The sequence below is a fragment of the Pogoniulus pusillus genome, chromosome 4 (assembly GCF_015220805.1).
Source record: "Pogoniulus pusillus isolate bPogPus1 chromosome 4, bPogPus1.pri, whole genome shotgun sequence".
NCBI lineage: Eukaryota > Metazoa > Chordata > Aves > Piciformes > Lybiidae > Pogoniulus > Pogoniulus pusillus.
Window position 1 is genome coordinate 48,518,473 of NC_087267.1, and position 17,014 is coordinate 48,535,486.

Here is a 17,014-nt window from a genome sequence, read left to right on the forward strand (position 1 = left end):
TAGCCATAGAAAGCTTCTCCTAAAGCTGCAAACTACTGTGTTACCTCCTGCAGTGCAGTACAGCACTGCAGTTTTAGCAGGGGGCAAAAACAATTACCCACACTCACACCTTTATGCAGGCATTCTTGGTAATGGCCACAGGCAATAGAAATAGCTATAAAAATCCTGAAATCTGTTTGTGAAAAGAGCTATCTTCAGAAAAGTACCAGTAGCAAGACAAGTACAACATTTACAACTCTGCCTCTGCTGGGTTTCAGTTTTAGCCCAAAGGACTAGGGAAGAATACCTCAGAGGGACCATAATGGAAGTGCAACCCTTTTGACTTGTCAGGAGCCAGCAAATGCCAGCTGTGGTTATGGTCCAAGATAAACAGTCTTCCAGTTGTCTGCTTGTACTATTCACATCGTGACCTTGTTGCTACAGTAAGAACAGAACTGACAGTTCTTCTCTGCAGAATGCTACTGTGAACAAGACTATGCAAGCAAGTTTTCTTTTCAATAGCTGGAGATGCAGTCTCCGAGTCCCAAAAGCACAGGCATCTCTAAAACACAGTACAATGTGTCATCGTATCGTTGTTGGGGTAATGCTGTCACAGAGGTTGAAAACTTAAGTCTCACCAGAATATTACAGACCAACCACAATCAAAAATCTGTACTCTAGAAACAGTTCCAACAGTTTAAACTTCGCCATCCTCCCCTCTCAAGAGAGGAGGCTGTCGCATTGCAGCGCAGTCGGTGAGGGAGCTCTGGTACCATCACTCTGCACTCTGATGTCAGTCCATGCAGTCAAAGTGACCAGTGTTAAAAACCCATGGTTTAATTTAAAACCAATGTGCTTTATCCAGGAGAGGTCCTACACATAGACTCTGGAAAATGAGGGAGCACAGTCCAAGGCTCGTGTTCTGTTAAAGCTTTTATTAGCTAGTTTAGCTTTTCCTCACAGAATCTTTCCAGAATTCCTTTAACAGTTCTTAATATCAGAGTAAAGAGTTAAGAGTGTTCAAGTGAAGTTAGGGAAGGAAAAAAAGAGCAGCAGCAGTTTGGCAATAAAATCCTCAAATCACTGACTGCAACTTCACTAAGCCTCCTTTTTCTCCAGCAAGATTTTGTGCAACTCATCTGCATCCTCACTTGTCTTCACCCTGATTAACATAGTGACAGGAACAGAAGGATTCTTCTCATCGATGGGTGGATTAGGGACGCAAACTATAAGAACATTGTTCTTCCCGGTTCTGGTACACGGCATCTTAGGTGGGATTAGAACATTCAACAGAATGTTTCCTGCATAGGAGGAGAGGGAAACAAGAGACAGTTAGCAACTGCTCAGCTTGTACTGCAATGTCGATGTTAGTATACTTACTAAACAGGGATGTAAGCTTGTGTTGGGCAAGGAGGCCATTCACAAGCGTCATGTACACTCGTCTTAATCTTCTCTAAGCATCTGCTCACAGCCATTGTTCTCACAGATTTCTTTCCTCCTTACGAAGGAGGAAATGTCTGAAAATACTGTGTCCTCCTTTTTTAAAGAGAGGAGTCTGAAGAATACCCAATGACAGTAGGGACACACGGGGCAAAAAGGGGACAAGAGAAGCAGCAAACAAGGACTCCAGTCACAGTGCTTAGCTTGTGCAGGTTACTCGTTCCGAGCAGCACGCACGTTTCAGAAGCGAAAGCCAAGAGGCAGCCTTAGCACACATACAGAGCAGCTAATCTAACATGGACAAACGATGCTAGAAGACTGTTCTGTGTCCTCGAATCGTGCAGCTGGTGTGGTCTACCACCAGGTTACTAACAACAGCTCTACATCAACTTGTTAAAGTTACACAGTGAGTTGGAGAGCTGCGGTATTAGTGGCCTATTAAAACAGCTGCAAACAAACTCAAATCTGCTCCCACGGAAGATGCACACAGTTCAGAAACCTGGTTAAGGTTCAGAGTGGCATTTAGGGGAAAGTCTTCGCCTTCCTTCCCAGGTCAGTTTCTCAACACAGTGAGATTTTTTTAGGAAAGCATTAGAGCACTGTGTGAAGACAGCAGAAAGGAAAGTGTGCATCATTATGACTGCAGAAGCTTCTAGAAATCAGTGCTGGGAAACACCAAGCTGAAACGTCTTAGTGGAGGAGCTGAAGAAAAGGTAAAGATTTCCTAATACATCACCTCGGGTGAAGGTAGAGGGAATGTAAGTCAACGCCATGAAAATTAGCATCAGCTGAGTGAAGAATCAACATTGTGTTACAGAGGAGGTAACTCGAGGAGAGCAAATTTTCATCTGCTCTACTCAACACATCCAAACACCCAAAGGAAGGCTGAATTGGCCACTCTGCCACACATCCACCTTCAGCTGTACTGCCAAGAACTACCCTTTAGCTGGCATACTTCATCTCCACTGAAAGGCAGTGATTGCAAGTGATGAATCTCATCAGCTGCTTGAAAACTGCCCCTCGTGGGCCTGCCAGAGACTTCCCAGAATGCATTATAAACTGGAAGTGATGCCACATCTACCCATGGCCTATAGCACAGTGTGGTTTTAGTCTTCAGGTCCTCTACAAACAGAGGATTTACTCCATTTTAAGGAAGCTGTCAGGTGCATGTTTATTGAAATCAGGTACCAAAGTGAAGTGAGGTTTTCACCAAGGAGTATCAGAACACTGATTTGCAGCCTGAACACTGCACCTTGCAAACCTTAATACATCAATACACAAATACACCAATGCCTGAGAAAAAACGCTTGGGTTTTTTCCTTTTAAATTACCTTTATGGTAATGTTCATTTCAAAAGATATGCTGAGGAATTACCACACTGCATACAGGTTGCTCTATTTCTGTAGAGTCAACCTGCCCTTTTTGATGCACTTGAAGCTCACAGGTGGACTTCAGCATGCATTGAAAAGCAATGTGTGCAGCAAGATCTTGCATGCCTGATCCCTGTAAGGCTGCCCTTTGCCCCCAGGTACAAGGCACATCTGCCTGCACAGACAAATATTTACATGTTCAGGATGAACCACAGACAAACAGAACTTGACCTGCATCTCTCTTGTCCTTCCTCCATCACACCTAACGCCTGTATACGTCACAGTGGCTCTTAAGCCACACTTGAAAGTCACACTCGAGTCAGGGACAGAGACAAGTTAGTAAAAAAAGGGGGAGGAGGAATACCCAAACATAGACCATAACCTTTTGCTTCCTTGCACGGCTGCATGTGCACTGTTTTGTAATACTCCTTTAGAGGCATTCAAGTGCTTGTCCAAATACTCAAAATTATTTGTAAAGAACAGAAACTTTTTCACTAATGCTGCCTGTTGTGCTGTGGGACAACATAAAAATTCCTAATGCTTAGCAGGGCATTTCACATCAAGATTCACTGCCAGAAGACAGCTGCTTACCTAAATTGGTATCTGCTCGGACTAGGAGTTGAGTTTTTTCATTTCCTGCTGGTTTTAAGTGTAATGTTCCTACACCTTTTTCCTTAAATTCATTATCCTTTTTGTAGAACAGTTTGCACCTGTGGGAAAAAAGAAAAACAAACCACACAACAACACGACCCAAACAGCCTTCTCTGTGCAGGTATTGAGAGATTAAATACAAAGCTACCTCTCAAATGCACACACATATAGGACTGTATGCATCTGACTCTCATGAGTTGTGAGGAATTAACATGTTGTGAGTAGCATAACTCGTTATTATTATTGACCTTGTTTCATAGGCTTCCAGGTAGAACTTCCAGTTCAGAAAGACAAAGTTCATTATTTCTCCTGGTAGCAAAATGACAAATGTATTACTTTAGTGAAAAGTCAAATGCACATCAACCTGTGCTCAGGATCTACAAGGCATGGTCACTGTAAGCTACCATTCCAAACTCCTAATGACAAAATAGTAGGAACTTGTATCACTCTGAAGCTGTAACAGGACTTTATGCAAGATAGAAAACTCCTTTTCTTAAGTGAAGCTCTACTTAAACCTATTGCCATTCTTGGTAAATTAGCAGCTATCTTCTCTCCAGTAAAGCAAAGGCCCCTTCATGGAAGGACAAATCCTGTGCAGACGTGTTAAGGTGTTAAGCAGACGTGCAAGTCCTTGAACTACTGAACATGCTTCCAGTAAAGCCAGTCTCATTCTCAGCTCAGAAGTACAACTTGTCCACACCTTCATACAACGACCAGCACTTTCCCATTGGAGAGTCTTACTTTAGGCTAGGCAAACAGCTGAGCACCTGTCTGCTTTTTCAGCAGTACAATATGTTACCTTTCTGGTACAGGCCCTACCATTTAAACTTAAAAACCTGAAGACAGAAACATCCTAACTTGTTAAAACCAGAAGAACCCAAACTGTTAGTGCTGTGCCCAAGACACAGAAGAATTTTAGTACGATCTTACACTTTTCTGTCTCTAATTAGCTTCTTTCAAAAGCAGAACTTCTTTTTCTTTCTGCCTTCTAACAAGCTTTATGAACTAAGAAATGGGCAAGCTTTATGACCTAAGAAATCGAGAACACATACATCATTAATTATGCTCTCTAGTGAAGGCCATACGCAGGTATGAATTTTGTTCTCCAAGTTACAACTCTATTCACTACCTGAAGTTACTTACTTTTTTGAGTAGAAAGCATCATCCTCTTTTATTTCATTAACAATGACTTTTGGTGGCTCTTCTTCCTCCTCTTCTCCTTTAAATAAAAAGTTTTAATACACTGAAGTTGTATTTTTGGTGGGGTAGCTTCTATGTGCTATGTTTGACATCTACATGTGGCCTGGCAATGATTGGCACATAATGTTTAAAGTCAAACTGAGCTCTGAAGCACTTTGGCTACAGGAAAAGCTTACTTTCTTTTCATTCAGCTGCTTCCTTCAAGCAACGTTATGCTCATGCTCCATTTAATGGGGATGAAAACAGCTAACCCCAACTAAACAATCAAAACCAAAAAGCTTAGTAAGTCAAACACGTCAAAATCTTCTGTTGGAACCTGTTACATTTTCCAAAGAACAGTCTCAACAAATAGGTCCTAGTAAAGCATAAATACTTCTTACCAGCCAGGTTTAACTTGCAGGAAAGGAAATAGTTGCAGGAATGAAATCCAAGGCAGTGGCAGGATTAAGCTTTTCCAGTCCCTCTATTACTAGGACTTCTGTAAGCTTACTGTACCCACCTCAGGTAAAGCATTGAGTAAACTGTCACTACTGTGTACCTTTATCGGCGTTACATTCTATTAAGTATGGTGTATGAAACTGTTCTGTATCGGATACGTTTTACTGAGGGGAACTCTTGGTAAACCTGTTGGGAAAAGCAGCACGATTGAAACGTCCTGCAGGCTCAAAGGTGGAACCTTTCAGTCTCTCTAAATTCCATCACTTCACATCTTGTACTCAGCTACAGAATGATATCCTCTTACTGAAAATATAAATCTGAGAGAAATACATTGGTCTTGAGAACAATGTACTTTTAGTGCTACCCAAGCAGTATGCAAGCCTGAGATACTTCCAGGTTAGTGGGACAGTTTTGCACTTTCAAACTGAAGAACAGTCATGATCTAGTTCAACTTAGTATTACCTCACACTTGCAGTATGAAGTCACATAAATTTAGTTTGCCCTCATTTTCAATAGAGCTTACCTTTATCGTCACTATTGCCACTTTCTGTCTGAGCTTCCAGTAGGTTGGTGGATACTGCAGTGGCAGACTTAGCCTGGTTTGTGTCTTTTCCAAAAAACCCTGAACTCCCAGGAGAAAAGGAGAAGCCACTGAGTGTTCCTGAACTGAGAGAACCCAAAGCAGAGCTGTCGACACTCTTGCCAAAGCTAAACGAGACGCTCGCTGTAGCTCCCGACGATGCGTCCTTTTTCTCCGAGGTAGCGTCAGGCTTCTTCTCGGAGCTATCCCCAGTTTTGGTGTTAAACAAAAATGTTGATCCTTGCTGGAGCTTTGAATTCCCAAATGTAGAAGCAGACTCAGTGCCAGGTGTCTTGTTGCTTTCACTTTCAGAGCCACTGTCACTACTGTTCCCATGCTGCTGTTCAATGTTTGCTAGGTACTTCTCGTAGTCTCTAAAGATGGGTGTCAGGTCACAGAGCGGGTTTGTGTTTACATGCTTAACTATCCAGTCACGCACAGAACAGTTTAAGGCTGCTAACTGTTTGTGGTAAGCACTGGAGCTACACACTTTACTCTGAGGATAGCCAGACGAGGATGGCTGATTGCCTCCATTGGCCTTCGGACTTGCAGCCTTTTTCTCAGTAAATGCAGTAGCAGTAGGGCCATTTGACATTGTGGATCCTGCCACAAGGAAAACACAGATTAGAACATTTTTCCCCCAGAAAGCAGAGTTCACAGATAAGCCTAGCTGATGTTCTTGATATTTAACACACTGTTCCTTCTTGCTCAGTTCTGTAACTTTCAACAAAGCTGCATCAGTTACTAAAACCAAAAATATTTGGTCATTGCTTGACTAATTGTGCTTTAAAGACCTCTGAACACAGTAGCCTGGGATTTTTCATGTTTTGGCAGGGCTTCCTTATGAAAGCCATGACAAGTAAATTAAAGATACCCTCAGTAAATACTTAAATTTCTCCTAATTCAGTTAAGCTCACTGAAATCTAACCTAGTCTAAACTTTGAACTCTGCTAGTAGTTTCTGTGCTGTGGCACACTGACTCCAAATCACTCTGGCACAAGTAACATTTTGTATTTCCAACACAAGGAGATCGAACTTGAGGGACTACCAAAGCAGGAGATTGGAGTTAAGAGTTGCTAAAATATTTCAAGTGTCTTAAAATCTACATTATGAATGTAACTGATAAAATTCTGGTAAGACTTTGCAATATAAGATGTGCAGGAAAAAAAGGTTCTTTTTTTAGCTATGTAGCCTGTACTTACCAAAAGCTGCAAAAACATTGCAGAAGGAAGGCCTTTAGAAGAACTACACAAAGAAACTGCAGTCCTACTAAATGGACATGTCCCATTAGTTTGTTGCATCTTGGTTTGTTGAGGATTTTTGGCTTGCTTTTTTTTATTCAGTTAACTGGGATGATTATTTAACTGGAACATGTAATTAGCTGCCTCATACTATTCAGAGTATCTCATGCTAGCATCTCCATTTGTGCCTATAAAGCTTTTACTTCTAACTCTAGATCAAATGCAAATATAGCTGTCTCCCCTTAAAATTGCATACATTTGATAACCTGTCCCACCAGCAGCCTAAAATCTTGTTAAGAAAACTTACAAAGAAGAATTAAGTCTCAAAACCTTAAAACTGAACTACAGGGTTGTTTAAGTTTGCTTTGGTTTCCTTTTTCCCATTATGAAATTAACCCCACAGATTTTAAGGCAGCATTTGTTGTTGTATGTTATGTAAACTTACCAAATGCTGATTGTGTTTCGGAGGTGGTCTTTAAACTGGTGAAAGAAGGAGTGCTGGAGACACTACTGCTTCCATTAGACAGCCCTTCTAAAGGCCTTATGCCTGCACCATTACCAAATCCACTGAAACCACTTCCTCCTTTTCCTGGAGGCAATATAAAGCCTTTAAATCCTTTAAACGCTCCTCCACTTTCAGACTGGAGTAGGGGAAAAAAGAGGGTGGGGGAACAGCAAAAAAAAGAAAGAAAAAAAGAGAGAATCTGTTACATACACCTCCTCCACACCGAAGTCCCAGCCCCACCTGACAGCCCATTTCTTTTACTCTAGTTCTTTGTGGCACTTTGTGCATTGCTTTAAGTCAGCAACGCAAACAAGGTTCATAACTTCCTTTTGACACACACTGGTGCTATTTTGAAAGGACTCAAATGTCTGGTATGAAAATTAACTAGATCTAGGAAGCAGACAGATAGAAGCTGTTCAGAGCAGCGGATGTGTTTTGACTACCTGCTGAGACATTTCCAGTACCCTGTTTTCCTCACATAGTTTACACAGCAATATGCAACTGCAGGCTTCTTTTGGGCAAGTTTAGCATTTAAACTACCACTCATTCTTTGCAGTCACCTATGCAACGTTTCAGTGATTTACCCAAAACACTCCAACGTGAGTGATAAGAGAGGCAAAGACAAGACTCTGCTTGATAACATCATCTGTATGCTTTCTGCAGGTTCTCCATTACCTACTTCTGCAGACTATCTTTGTAAGGGACTCTGTTTCCTCGTGTTTTTCACAGCTACAGTGTGATTAACAGGCAAGGGGGCACTGCCGCTTTTAGGTACTGCATGTAGTATTTGTTGAGCTAACGATCTTTGATTAGTAGAAGTTGATTTTCAGTATCTGTGGAAAGCCATCAGAGGAAAAGAACTGCTTCTGAGCTTCATCTGCTTTTGCCATTGAGTAAACAGCAGAACTTAGCAGTTTTAGGTTCTGTTCATCTGTGGCCTTATGGGCATGAGCTCTTTTTCCTCCCTGTCAAGCTTTACCTTTTCTGATGCAGTTTTATGTTTCTCATTTCAAGAACTGTTTTTATTCCATCTCTCTGATCAGTCCTATCTACTTCAGTAGATTTCAAGTTTATCCTTTTGTAAATATTTCTGAGGTTTCTTACATGACCTCAGCTGCTCTGCCATTTCTTCCAAAGTTTTAGCCTTTGTCCAATCTATCCTAGCTCTTCTCACAGCTTTGATATCTAGCAGCTGACTTCCCAACCTCCTGACTATTTCCACAATCATCTGGTTCCCTCCTGTCAAAGTTGTGGTTTCTTTCTTTCATCACCTGTTCCAAATACAATCCTTTAATTAAATGTATCCTCTACCACACTTGTGGTTAAAACTGCTCCAGGCAGAAGTGGGCTAAGACAGTTTCCTCATTTACATTGTTGGACAGCATACAGAGAATCAAAAGTACAGGAGAAAATAACTTAGCCCCAAGTTGTGCCTAGTTCTATTAAAGCAATTCTGAGTGATGGGTAAAGTTTCTGTCCCATTTCCAATATGCCCCATGGAAAGAACGTTTCTTACACAGATACATGCATATATGTATTCAGCAAAGTGTTTGTCAAGAGACTTTTGAAGGACTATTTGGTTGGACTGGGATAATGTCTTCACAGGGACTAAACCTGTGAAAAAGACCAATTTCTATCCAATTTATTATTGCCAAGAGTAGGTGGCACCAAAGCTCTTCACAGAGGGGATAAAAAAAAAAGGAGTACCGCTACACTTAACAAAAGCCTTGTTATCCTTCCCCAGAGCAGCTTAGGATTTTGGCCTGCACTTAGCCCCTCAGGCATACCTAGGCCCTCCAACCAGTAGCTTTCACTTTCCAGACTTCCATCTCTGCAAAGAATGAAACTGCAGCAACTGGAATATTTTACCCATCTGCAGGTGATACTGTGTCTGAGCACTGCATTTGTACTTCAGAAATACTCTTCTCTCTTCACCCAGTATTAACATTACCCATTTTTTGTTCCATATTTACTCTGGATGCAGAAAATAGGCACCAATGAATTTGCATAAATGCCCCGACTGGCACAGCATGTATTTTCTAAACAACAGCTTTAGGCACTGATTTTACAAGCCACATAAATAAAACCTTGAGCACAGATGTCCCCATTCTGCAACCAAGTCTCGGAAGCTGCACCACCAGTGCTCAGGTTACGCTGTTGCTGTGGCTTATGATGCTTACATTACCTCCGATCCAACATTTCGGCGCTTTGCTTTTTTAATATCTCTGTTCTTCAGGACTTCTTCACTGGCTACTGAGAACGTTCCCACCTGTAGGAAGTTAGGGAATCGTTAGTGAACTTCTTGGCATGCATGAAGTCAGTCCGTAGAGGGAGCTACGAACAACAGAAGTGTAACACCACTCCCTAACAAATAGAGGCAGAAGATTCCAAAGACAAGACACACAGAAAGAACACATGGTACTGTGACTGGCCTGCCAGCCACTGAGACATTAGCTTTTCCACTGCGAGGGTGATGGAGCATTGGAACAGGCTGCCCGGGGAGGTTGTGGAGTCTCCCTCTCTAGAGGTACTCAAGACCCGCCTGGACACGTTCCTGTGTGATCTGGTGTAGGAGATCCTGCTCTGGCAGGAGGGTTGGACTGGATGAGCTTTGGAGGTCCCTTTCAGCCCCTGACACTCTGTGATCCTCTCAAAACCGTTGATGTTGTTCCATACTGTATTTTCCTTTGTGCCCTCTCAGTTTTATTACAGGAAGTAATCTTACATTTTCTGTTTTAAAAAGCCTTAAGATCTCTTTGCTGAAGGCAATCTGTCAGTGTTGCACTGTTGTAATCTTCTGTTTGGAGAAAGTATATGGAGATGAGTGCTGTAAGTCAATCTCCTGCAGCCTGCTGTAGTTCCAATTTATCAAAGCCATCGTTTAATACTACCCTGTAATTAATGAGGAAATTGAGTTTTCTTATATTCACATTTCTGGAAGAGTACCACTTGCTTTCACATTTAATACTTTTATTGCCACAGAAGCTAGCAGTCTGTTTAGAGATAACACATGAGCCCTAACTAAGTATGAGACACTCTAAGTCTCTTTCACAATCAGATGGAACGTTTGACTGCTTAGTAAATTCCTTTGGCTGGGTAGGGACATTCAGCTAAGCACTGCAAATTAACACAGTTCTGAAGAAAAACTATTACTGACTCAAAAATGAAACAAAACAACAACAACAACAACAAAATAACCAAAGAAAAACCCCTAAGACATGAAGAAAATGTGTCTCAGGAAATCACAACTGCTTTTCTTGTGAACTAAATAAATACCCATCACAAATTCAAGTATTCAAAAGGATTATGCCTTTTAACAAGCATTTAACTCTAGCACTGCCTGCAGGGGACAGGGATGGGGACCAGAGATGGTGGAATCTAATGTATATCATACCTCCTCAGCTTCATCCTCCTGATCCCAGTTTCTGTCAGTCAGTTCCTTCTCTGCAATTCTCTTTGCCATTTTTCCACACCTGCATAGGGAAAGAAATTACACCAAATCAATTGCATAGAAATTACAGTCTAAGCACCAATGACCTTCACACTTTGCATTACTTAGAACAAACAATGGGAGCCGGAGTTAATACAGAAGAAGGTCAAAATTCAGACTAATGATAATTGTGGAAGCAACAATCAACAGCACTTGAGATTAAAGTTGTAGTGATAAGCCATACTTGATGTTAGATTTAAACAAGAGAAACATGAAATTCAATTATGGGATGATTTTTTTCAGCATCAGTGCTGGCTAGGGAAATTCAGTCACTCATACACACACACCTGGTACAACACTTACTCTGAATGGATGACAAAGAAATTAAAAGATGGAAGAAAGATCTGGTTAAAACACTCCATTTTCTACTCCACTTTGCCTCATGATATCTTTGCAAACAGCAAAAGAAAGGCAAGTTGGTTTACAGCATCTCAAACAGCAAGGAGGACCTCCTGAAGCAACTTGGCCAGAAATCTCAGGTAACGAGACAGTGCTTTCCTCTAAAAGCCAGCATCAGGGGAACGCTGCTAACTAGAAATTGGAAAAGTTCTGTTACAAGTAGATCAGACTGTTTTTTCCACCAGAGGAGAATCGTGGATTCCTGTGAGCAGCCAACCATCATTCTGCTGGATGTAAAGGGAAATCCACTTCGGAGAAGGAAGGTCTGTAAGAGCAGTGGCTGCCAAGCTCCCTTTTACTGAAGCAGCCTCTCGGATTAAACAATACATTGCAAAAGCCACAGACAGTTTTACTTGGGAGCTGAGAACTGTATCCATGCAGGTTTGCTGGATTTCAGGGCTGAAAGCAGTACCAGTGCATGGTTACAGAAATCTTGCTTAGCTGGTGAAATATTTTTAAACACAACAGTAAATCCAGCTGCAGAGCAGTCTTCAGGTCTCACACGTCCAACTGATGAATGTTGGTCTGACACACCCCACAAATGCGCTTGTTAGGATCTTTTGGTAGCACAGTGAGGAAATGCTAAAAACAACCAAACAAATAAACACCTAAGTGAGCAAAAAAAAAACCCAAACCACCTTTCAAAGTTTTACTGGCTCCCCAGTCCAGCTTCCTGCAAGGGTATAAAGAGCATACAAACACTTGCAACCAGGAAGACAAACTTTCACAGAATCACAGAACCAGTGAGGGCTGGAAGGAACCCCAAGGAGCAGCCAGTTCCAACCCCCTGACATGCCCAGGGACACCCTACCCTAGAGCAGGCTGCACACAGCCTCAGCCAGCCTGGCCTCAAACACCTCCAGCCATGGGGCCTCAACCACCTCCCTGGGCAACCCATTCCAGCCTCTCACCACTCTCCTGCTCAACAACTTCCTCCTCACCTCCAGCCTCACTCTCCCCACCTCCAGCTTTGCTCCATTCCCCCCACTCCTGCCATTCCCTCACAGCCTCAAAAGTCCCTCCCCAGCTTTTTTGTAGCCCCCTTCAGATCCTGGAAGGCCTCAATAGGGTCACCTGGGAGCCTTCTCTGCTGCAGCCTGCACAGCCCCAACTCTTTCAGTCTGTGCTCACAGCAGAGCTGCTGCAGCCTCTGAGCATCCTCCTGGCCCTGCTCTGGACACTCTCCAGCATCTCCACATCCCTCTTGTAATGGAGGCTCCAGAACTGGACGCAGTACTCCAGGTGGGGGTCTCACTAGAGTGGAGTAGAGGTGAAGAATCACCTCCCTCGCCCTGCTGGCCACACTCCTGATGCATCTCAGGATCTGGTTGGCCCTCCGGGCTGCAAGTGCACACTGCTGGCTCCTGTTGAGCTTCTTATCCAGCAGCACCCTCAGGTCCCTCTCCTCAGGGCTGCTCTCCAGCCTGGATTGGTGCTTGGCATTGCCTCAACCCAGCTGCAGGACCTTGGCACTTGGTCTTGTTGACCATCATTTCTTTGATAACAGCCAGAGCTCAAAGGCTAGTTAAACCTACAATTACACCACGGGATTCCACGGAAGATCAAATTGCCACTTTTAAGCCAGCCACTGAGGCATGACAAGCACGTTAACTAGAAAGCCTGTTCTCCACTAATAGATGAGGAGTAAGGCTGCCGGCCTTCAGACACCAGGTTCTTTGCACCTGCCCGTGTTTAGTTTCTCTACATGAATACTGAAAACAGAAGACAACAGAATCTAAGGTATGATGACAGGAGGAGCAAGAGAATCCTCGGTTCATTTTTCTAACCTGTGAAACAAGAAGCAACAGAAACCCACCTCTATCTCATATTCACAGCCTTCGATGAGGGTTAGTAGCAGATGTTCTGAACAAGTAGAGATTGTGAGAAACAGTTTTTTGTTTTCTTTTTTGGTTGTTGTTGAAGTACTAAAGTCGACCTAGCAACTACAGCTGCCCCACTTCAATGCAGCCGTTTGAAGCCAAGAATTTAACGTCTGCACTCCAGCACTGTCACCTATCTGTAAGGCTACAAACCCGGCACTGTTGGAGAGCCCAACCTAAAGCCAAGATAGCAAAAGGAGCCACTGCTATGTCATCATACTAGCAGGAGTTATGCTAACCAAGCGGCGCACGGCTCGGGCTGGAGTCCCTTTTTCCGTCCCGCGCTGTGTCACCGGTGCAGGAAACGCCTACGGAAGACAAGCTGCCGCCTGGTAACCACCGGCCCACGCTTCTCCTTTCCTTGGCAGACCCTCGGCTGCGGCTAGGCTCTTTCGGTTAAACAGCGTAGTCCCGAGGGCCTAGCTCCAGCTCCGGGCAGCAGGCGAGTGTTCCTCTCCAAAGCACAGCCGCTCTGCGCTTTTACAGCAACCGAATGCGCCTCTGCTCCCCTCACCAGTGCAACTCGCCACAACGCCATCGCCTCCCGGCAAACCGGCACCCAGCGAGCCGGCAGGCTCCACGGGGAATCCCCTCCCTCCCCGTCATCGCTCTGGCTGGCAGTCCCCTTGGAGGCCCGCAGCTGACACCCGCAGCCGGAGCGCCGCGTTCTCGCCAGCGCGGTTTGAAATCCAGGCGCTCTGGGGGAAGGGCGACGCCAGCGCCCGGGCCGCGCTCCGCCGAGAACACTGCCTGCGGCGCCAACCGCACCCCGCCGGCCGCCCCAGCGGAGGCACCGGCCGGCCGGCACTGAGGCTGATCTCCCTCCTGGGACGCCGGTATGTCCGCCTGCTCGCCATAAGCACCGGATCTGGGCCGACTGCCGGCCTCAGCCCCGTTCCGCAGCGTGTCCCGGCCCTCCCGCGCACGTCAGAGGCACCGAAGCAGGCGGTCCCAGAAGGAACGGAGACGGGGGAGCGGAGAGAGAAGGAGAGATGCCACTTACCCCACGGCGCGTCCCCTGGCGGGTGCGGAGCGGCTGTTCCACGCGATGCTGGGCTGCGGGGCCGGAGCTGCGGCCGGCGGGAGGCGGAGTCTGGTCGCAAACTGCCCGGGCCCGGATCCCGCTCACCATCCCACGGACTTCTCCCTGCCCCTGCGGATAGTCGGCGGCGCTGGAGCCAGCATCAGACCGCCGCCATCTGAGCCCCGGCGAAACACGGGGCAGGGAGCTGTTCGACAAGCCAGGGAGGGACGAGCGCCGGCGGCCGCACAGCCTCCCGCGGCCGGCGCTGGGCGGCAAGAGAAGGGCGGAGGCAGCGGCGCGGCCGCCGGGGCGCGAGTCACGTGGCTGCCGCGGCCCAATGGCCAGGCTCGCCCTGCCGACGCCGGCCGCGCGTGCGCGCTGCTCGAGGCGCCGGGGCTCGCGCCGGCCGCTCGAGCGGGCCTGCCGTCACTTCCGGTGCCGGCTCTGTGAGGCGGCGGCTGGCGCTGGGGCCGCTGCGGGCTGGCGCTGGGGCCGAGTGTCGAGGCCTCACATCAGGCAGCGCACGGGGGCGGGGGGGCGTCCGAGCCACGCGTGGCTGGAAGTAGAGCGCACGGTGCGCTGGCTCTGCCCGCCTGCCCTCCTCCGCCCGGCCGGCCCATGGCGGCTGCGCTGACTCACGGAGTGGTTCGGCTCCGGCCTGGCTGACGGCCTGCAGGGCCTTGCCGCGCCTGCTGCCTGTGCCCCCCGTGGCGTAATGGCGCCTGGGATGTTGTTAGTGTGAGTGCCCGGAGACAGCACAACGCCCTCTGCTGCAGTTGTGCACTGCAAGTGGTGACTGCCGAGCAGTTCTGCATCAGGTACAGCAGCCCTGGACTGCCCTAGAGAGGTAGCAGCACTAAGTAAGGTGCCATAGCTGGAGGAGGCCTGAGTTGCGCATTTCCTGTGCCCTGCCCTAAGTGAGCGTTCGCAGGTAGCGCCTGGGGCGCCACGCGTGCAGGCGGGAGCACCTTGGCACGTTTTTTCCTAATTAAAAATAAGGAAGTTGCTCTTCTAGAGCATATAAATTAATTACATGGCGAGGGGAGGAAACTCCCATTAGCAGGAGATAAGAGGGCCTGATACTGTATCTGACTCCTGAAGCACAGGCCGGCTCCCGAGTGGTGTTACTTAGTGCTAACCTTCCAACAATGTCCTCTCAACATGTTTTTCTTCTTTAGAAAATGTACACATATTTTGAACCAGCTTCAGATGGCAATTTGGAAAACTCAGATTTTTCCTGCCCTCCTGGGATTTCAGACACTTGTTTAAAATCTGTCTCACTGCGTAATGAACCTAATACCCTCTGTTTAAAATCAGATGTTTCTTAAGTACCTTGCAGAGCTTACTGTCAAATATAGGACTTTTACCGTGCCATTAACATTTTTAAGTGGCACTCAAATATTTTAGATCCCATCAGCAATTCCATGTGTTTTTAATGGTTCCTTTAATCCTAGAACACAAACCCCATTCTCTTTTAGTCTTTTATTGCACCGTCTACCTGGCAGCCCTTTTGAAAAGCTCTCCTCTTTTGCTTAAAAAATAAAACCCTTGAAATACCCCTATATTACCTGTGGGAAACATCTAACTGATACTTGCAGGCTCCGAATAGTTTAAGGTTATCCTTCCCCAGCTTTTAGATGCATTCTGGTTTGCTCCTTTGTGGCTGATGCAATTAATGGCTAGAGATAGTTTTTAAAAGACTTCCTAAGATAATGCTCTTTCCACTTGTTAGTACAAACAATGCACAATGCTCTGTTTCTAACAAACACTGTGACCCTATTTCCAACCGAAAGATTTATAGGTATTCAGATGGCCAAGAGAGCTAATGCCATCCTGGCCTGGCTCAGGAACAGTGTGGCCAGCAGGACAAGGGAGATTCTTCTGCCCCTATGCTCAGCACTGCTATGGCCACAGCTTGAGTGCTGTGTCCAGTTCTGGGCTCCTCAGTTCAAAAGAGATATTGAGATACTGGAAGGTGTTTGGAGAAGGGCAGCAAGGCTGGGGAGGGGCCTGGAGCACAGCCCTGTGAGGAGAGGCTGAGGGAGCTGGGGGGGTGCAGCCTGCAGCAGAGGAGGCTCAGGGCAGAGCTCATTGCTGTCTGCAGCTGCCTGCAGGGAGGCTGTAGCCAGGTGGGGTTGGGCTCTGCTGCCAGGCATCCAGGGACAGAAGAAGGGGACACAGCCTGAAGCTGTGGCATGGGAGGTCTAGGCTGGATGTGAGGAGGGAGTTGTTGGCAGAGAGAGTGATTGGCATTGGAATGGGCTGCCCAGGGAGGTGGTGGAGTTGCCGTGCCTGGAGGTGTTGCAGCCAAGCCTGGCTGGGGCACTTAGTACCATGGTCTGGTTGATTGGCTAGGGCTGGGTGCAAAGTTGGGTTGGCTGAGCTTGGAGGTCTCTTCCAACCTGCTGGATTCTCTGATTCTGATTATTAGAACTCTGTCACCGTTGTAATGATAATGACTTGCCTCAAAGTGGGGTGATTAGCCCTAATGAATGTTTACAAACAGACCAACACTGAGGTGAATGACGATCTGTAAAGTGGAAAAGTCGCAGTAACATATCTCAGCAGTCCAAAAGTGCTTACAGCACTCTTCTGCTCAGTCTTCGCTGCAAAATAGGTCAAGGCTGTCAATTTTTGTTGTTCTCTGAGTGTAATGTAAATTCTGCTCTACTAGACGTCAAACAAAAGATTACTTTGTACCAAGTCTGCAGATTTTTGTAGCAGTAAGTCTCTTGATTAAAAAAAAAACAACCCACAACTAATTACTTGAGCTGTTTGTCACGTGTGAGGGTTTTGTCTTTCTACAGACAGATAGCA

General features: G+C 45.9%; 1 protein-coding gene across 1 annotated transcript; it reads right to left on the reverse strand.

Annotated features, from left to right (window-relative positions):
- Positions 1–894: 894 nt before the first annotated feature.
- NUP50 (nucleoporin 50) lies at positions 895–14,489 on the reverse strand. Its single transcript, XM_064142844.1, has 8 exons — positions 14,177–14,489; positions 10,799–10,877; positions 9,590–9,673; positions 7,345–7,540; positions 5,602–6,261; positions 4,584–4,659; positions 3,381–3,499; positions 895–1,280 (listed from the first exon to the last, which is right to left on the reverse strand). The coding sequence occupies exons 2-8, from the start codon at positions 10,865–10,867 to the stop codon at positions 1,078–1,080; spliced, it is 1,407 nt and encodes a 468-aa protein (XP_063998914.1). The 5' UTR covers positions 10,868–10,877; positions 14,177–14,489; the 3' UTR covers positions 895–1,077.
- Between the last annotated feature and the right edge of the window lie 2,525 nt (positions 14,490–17,014).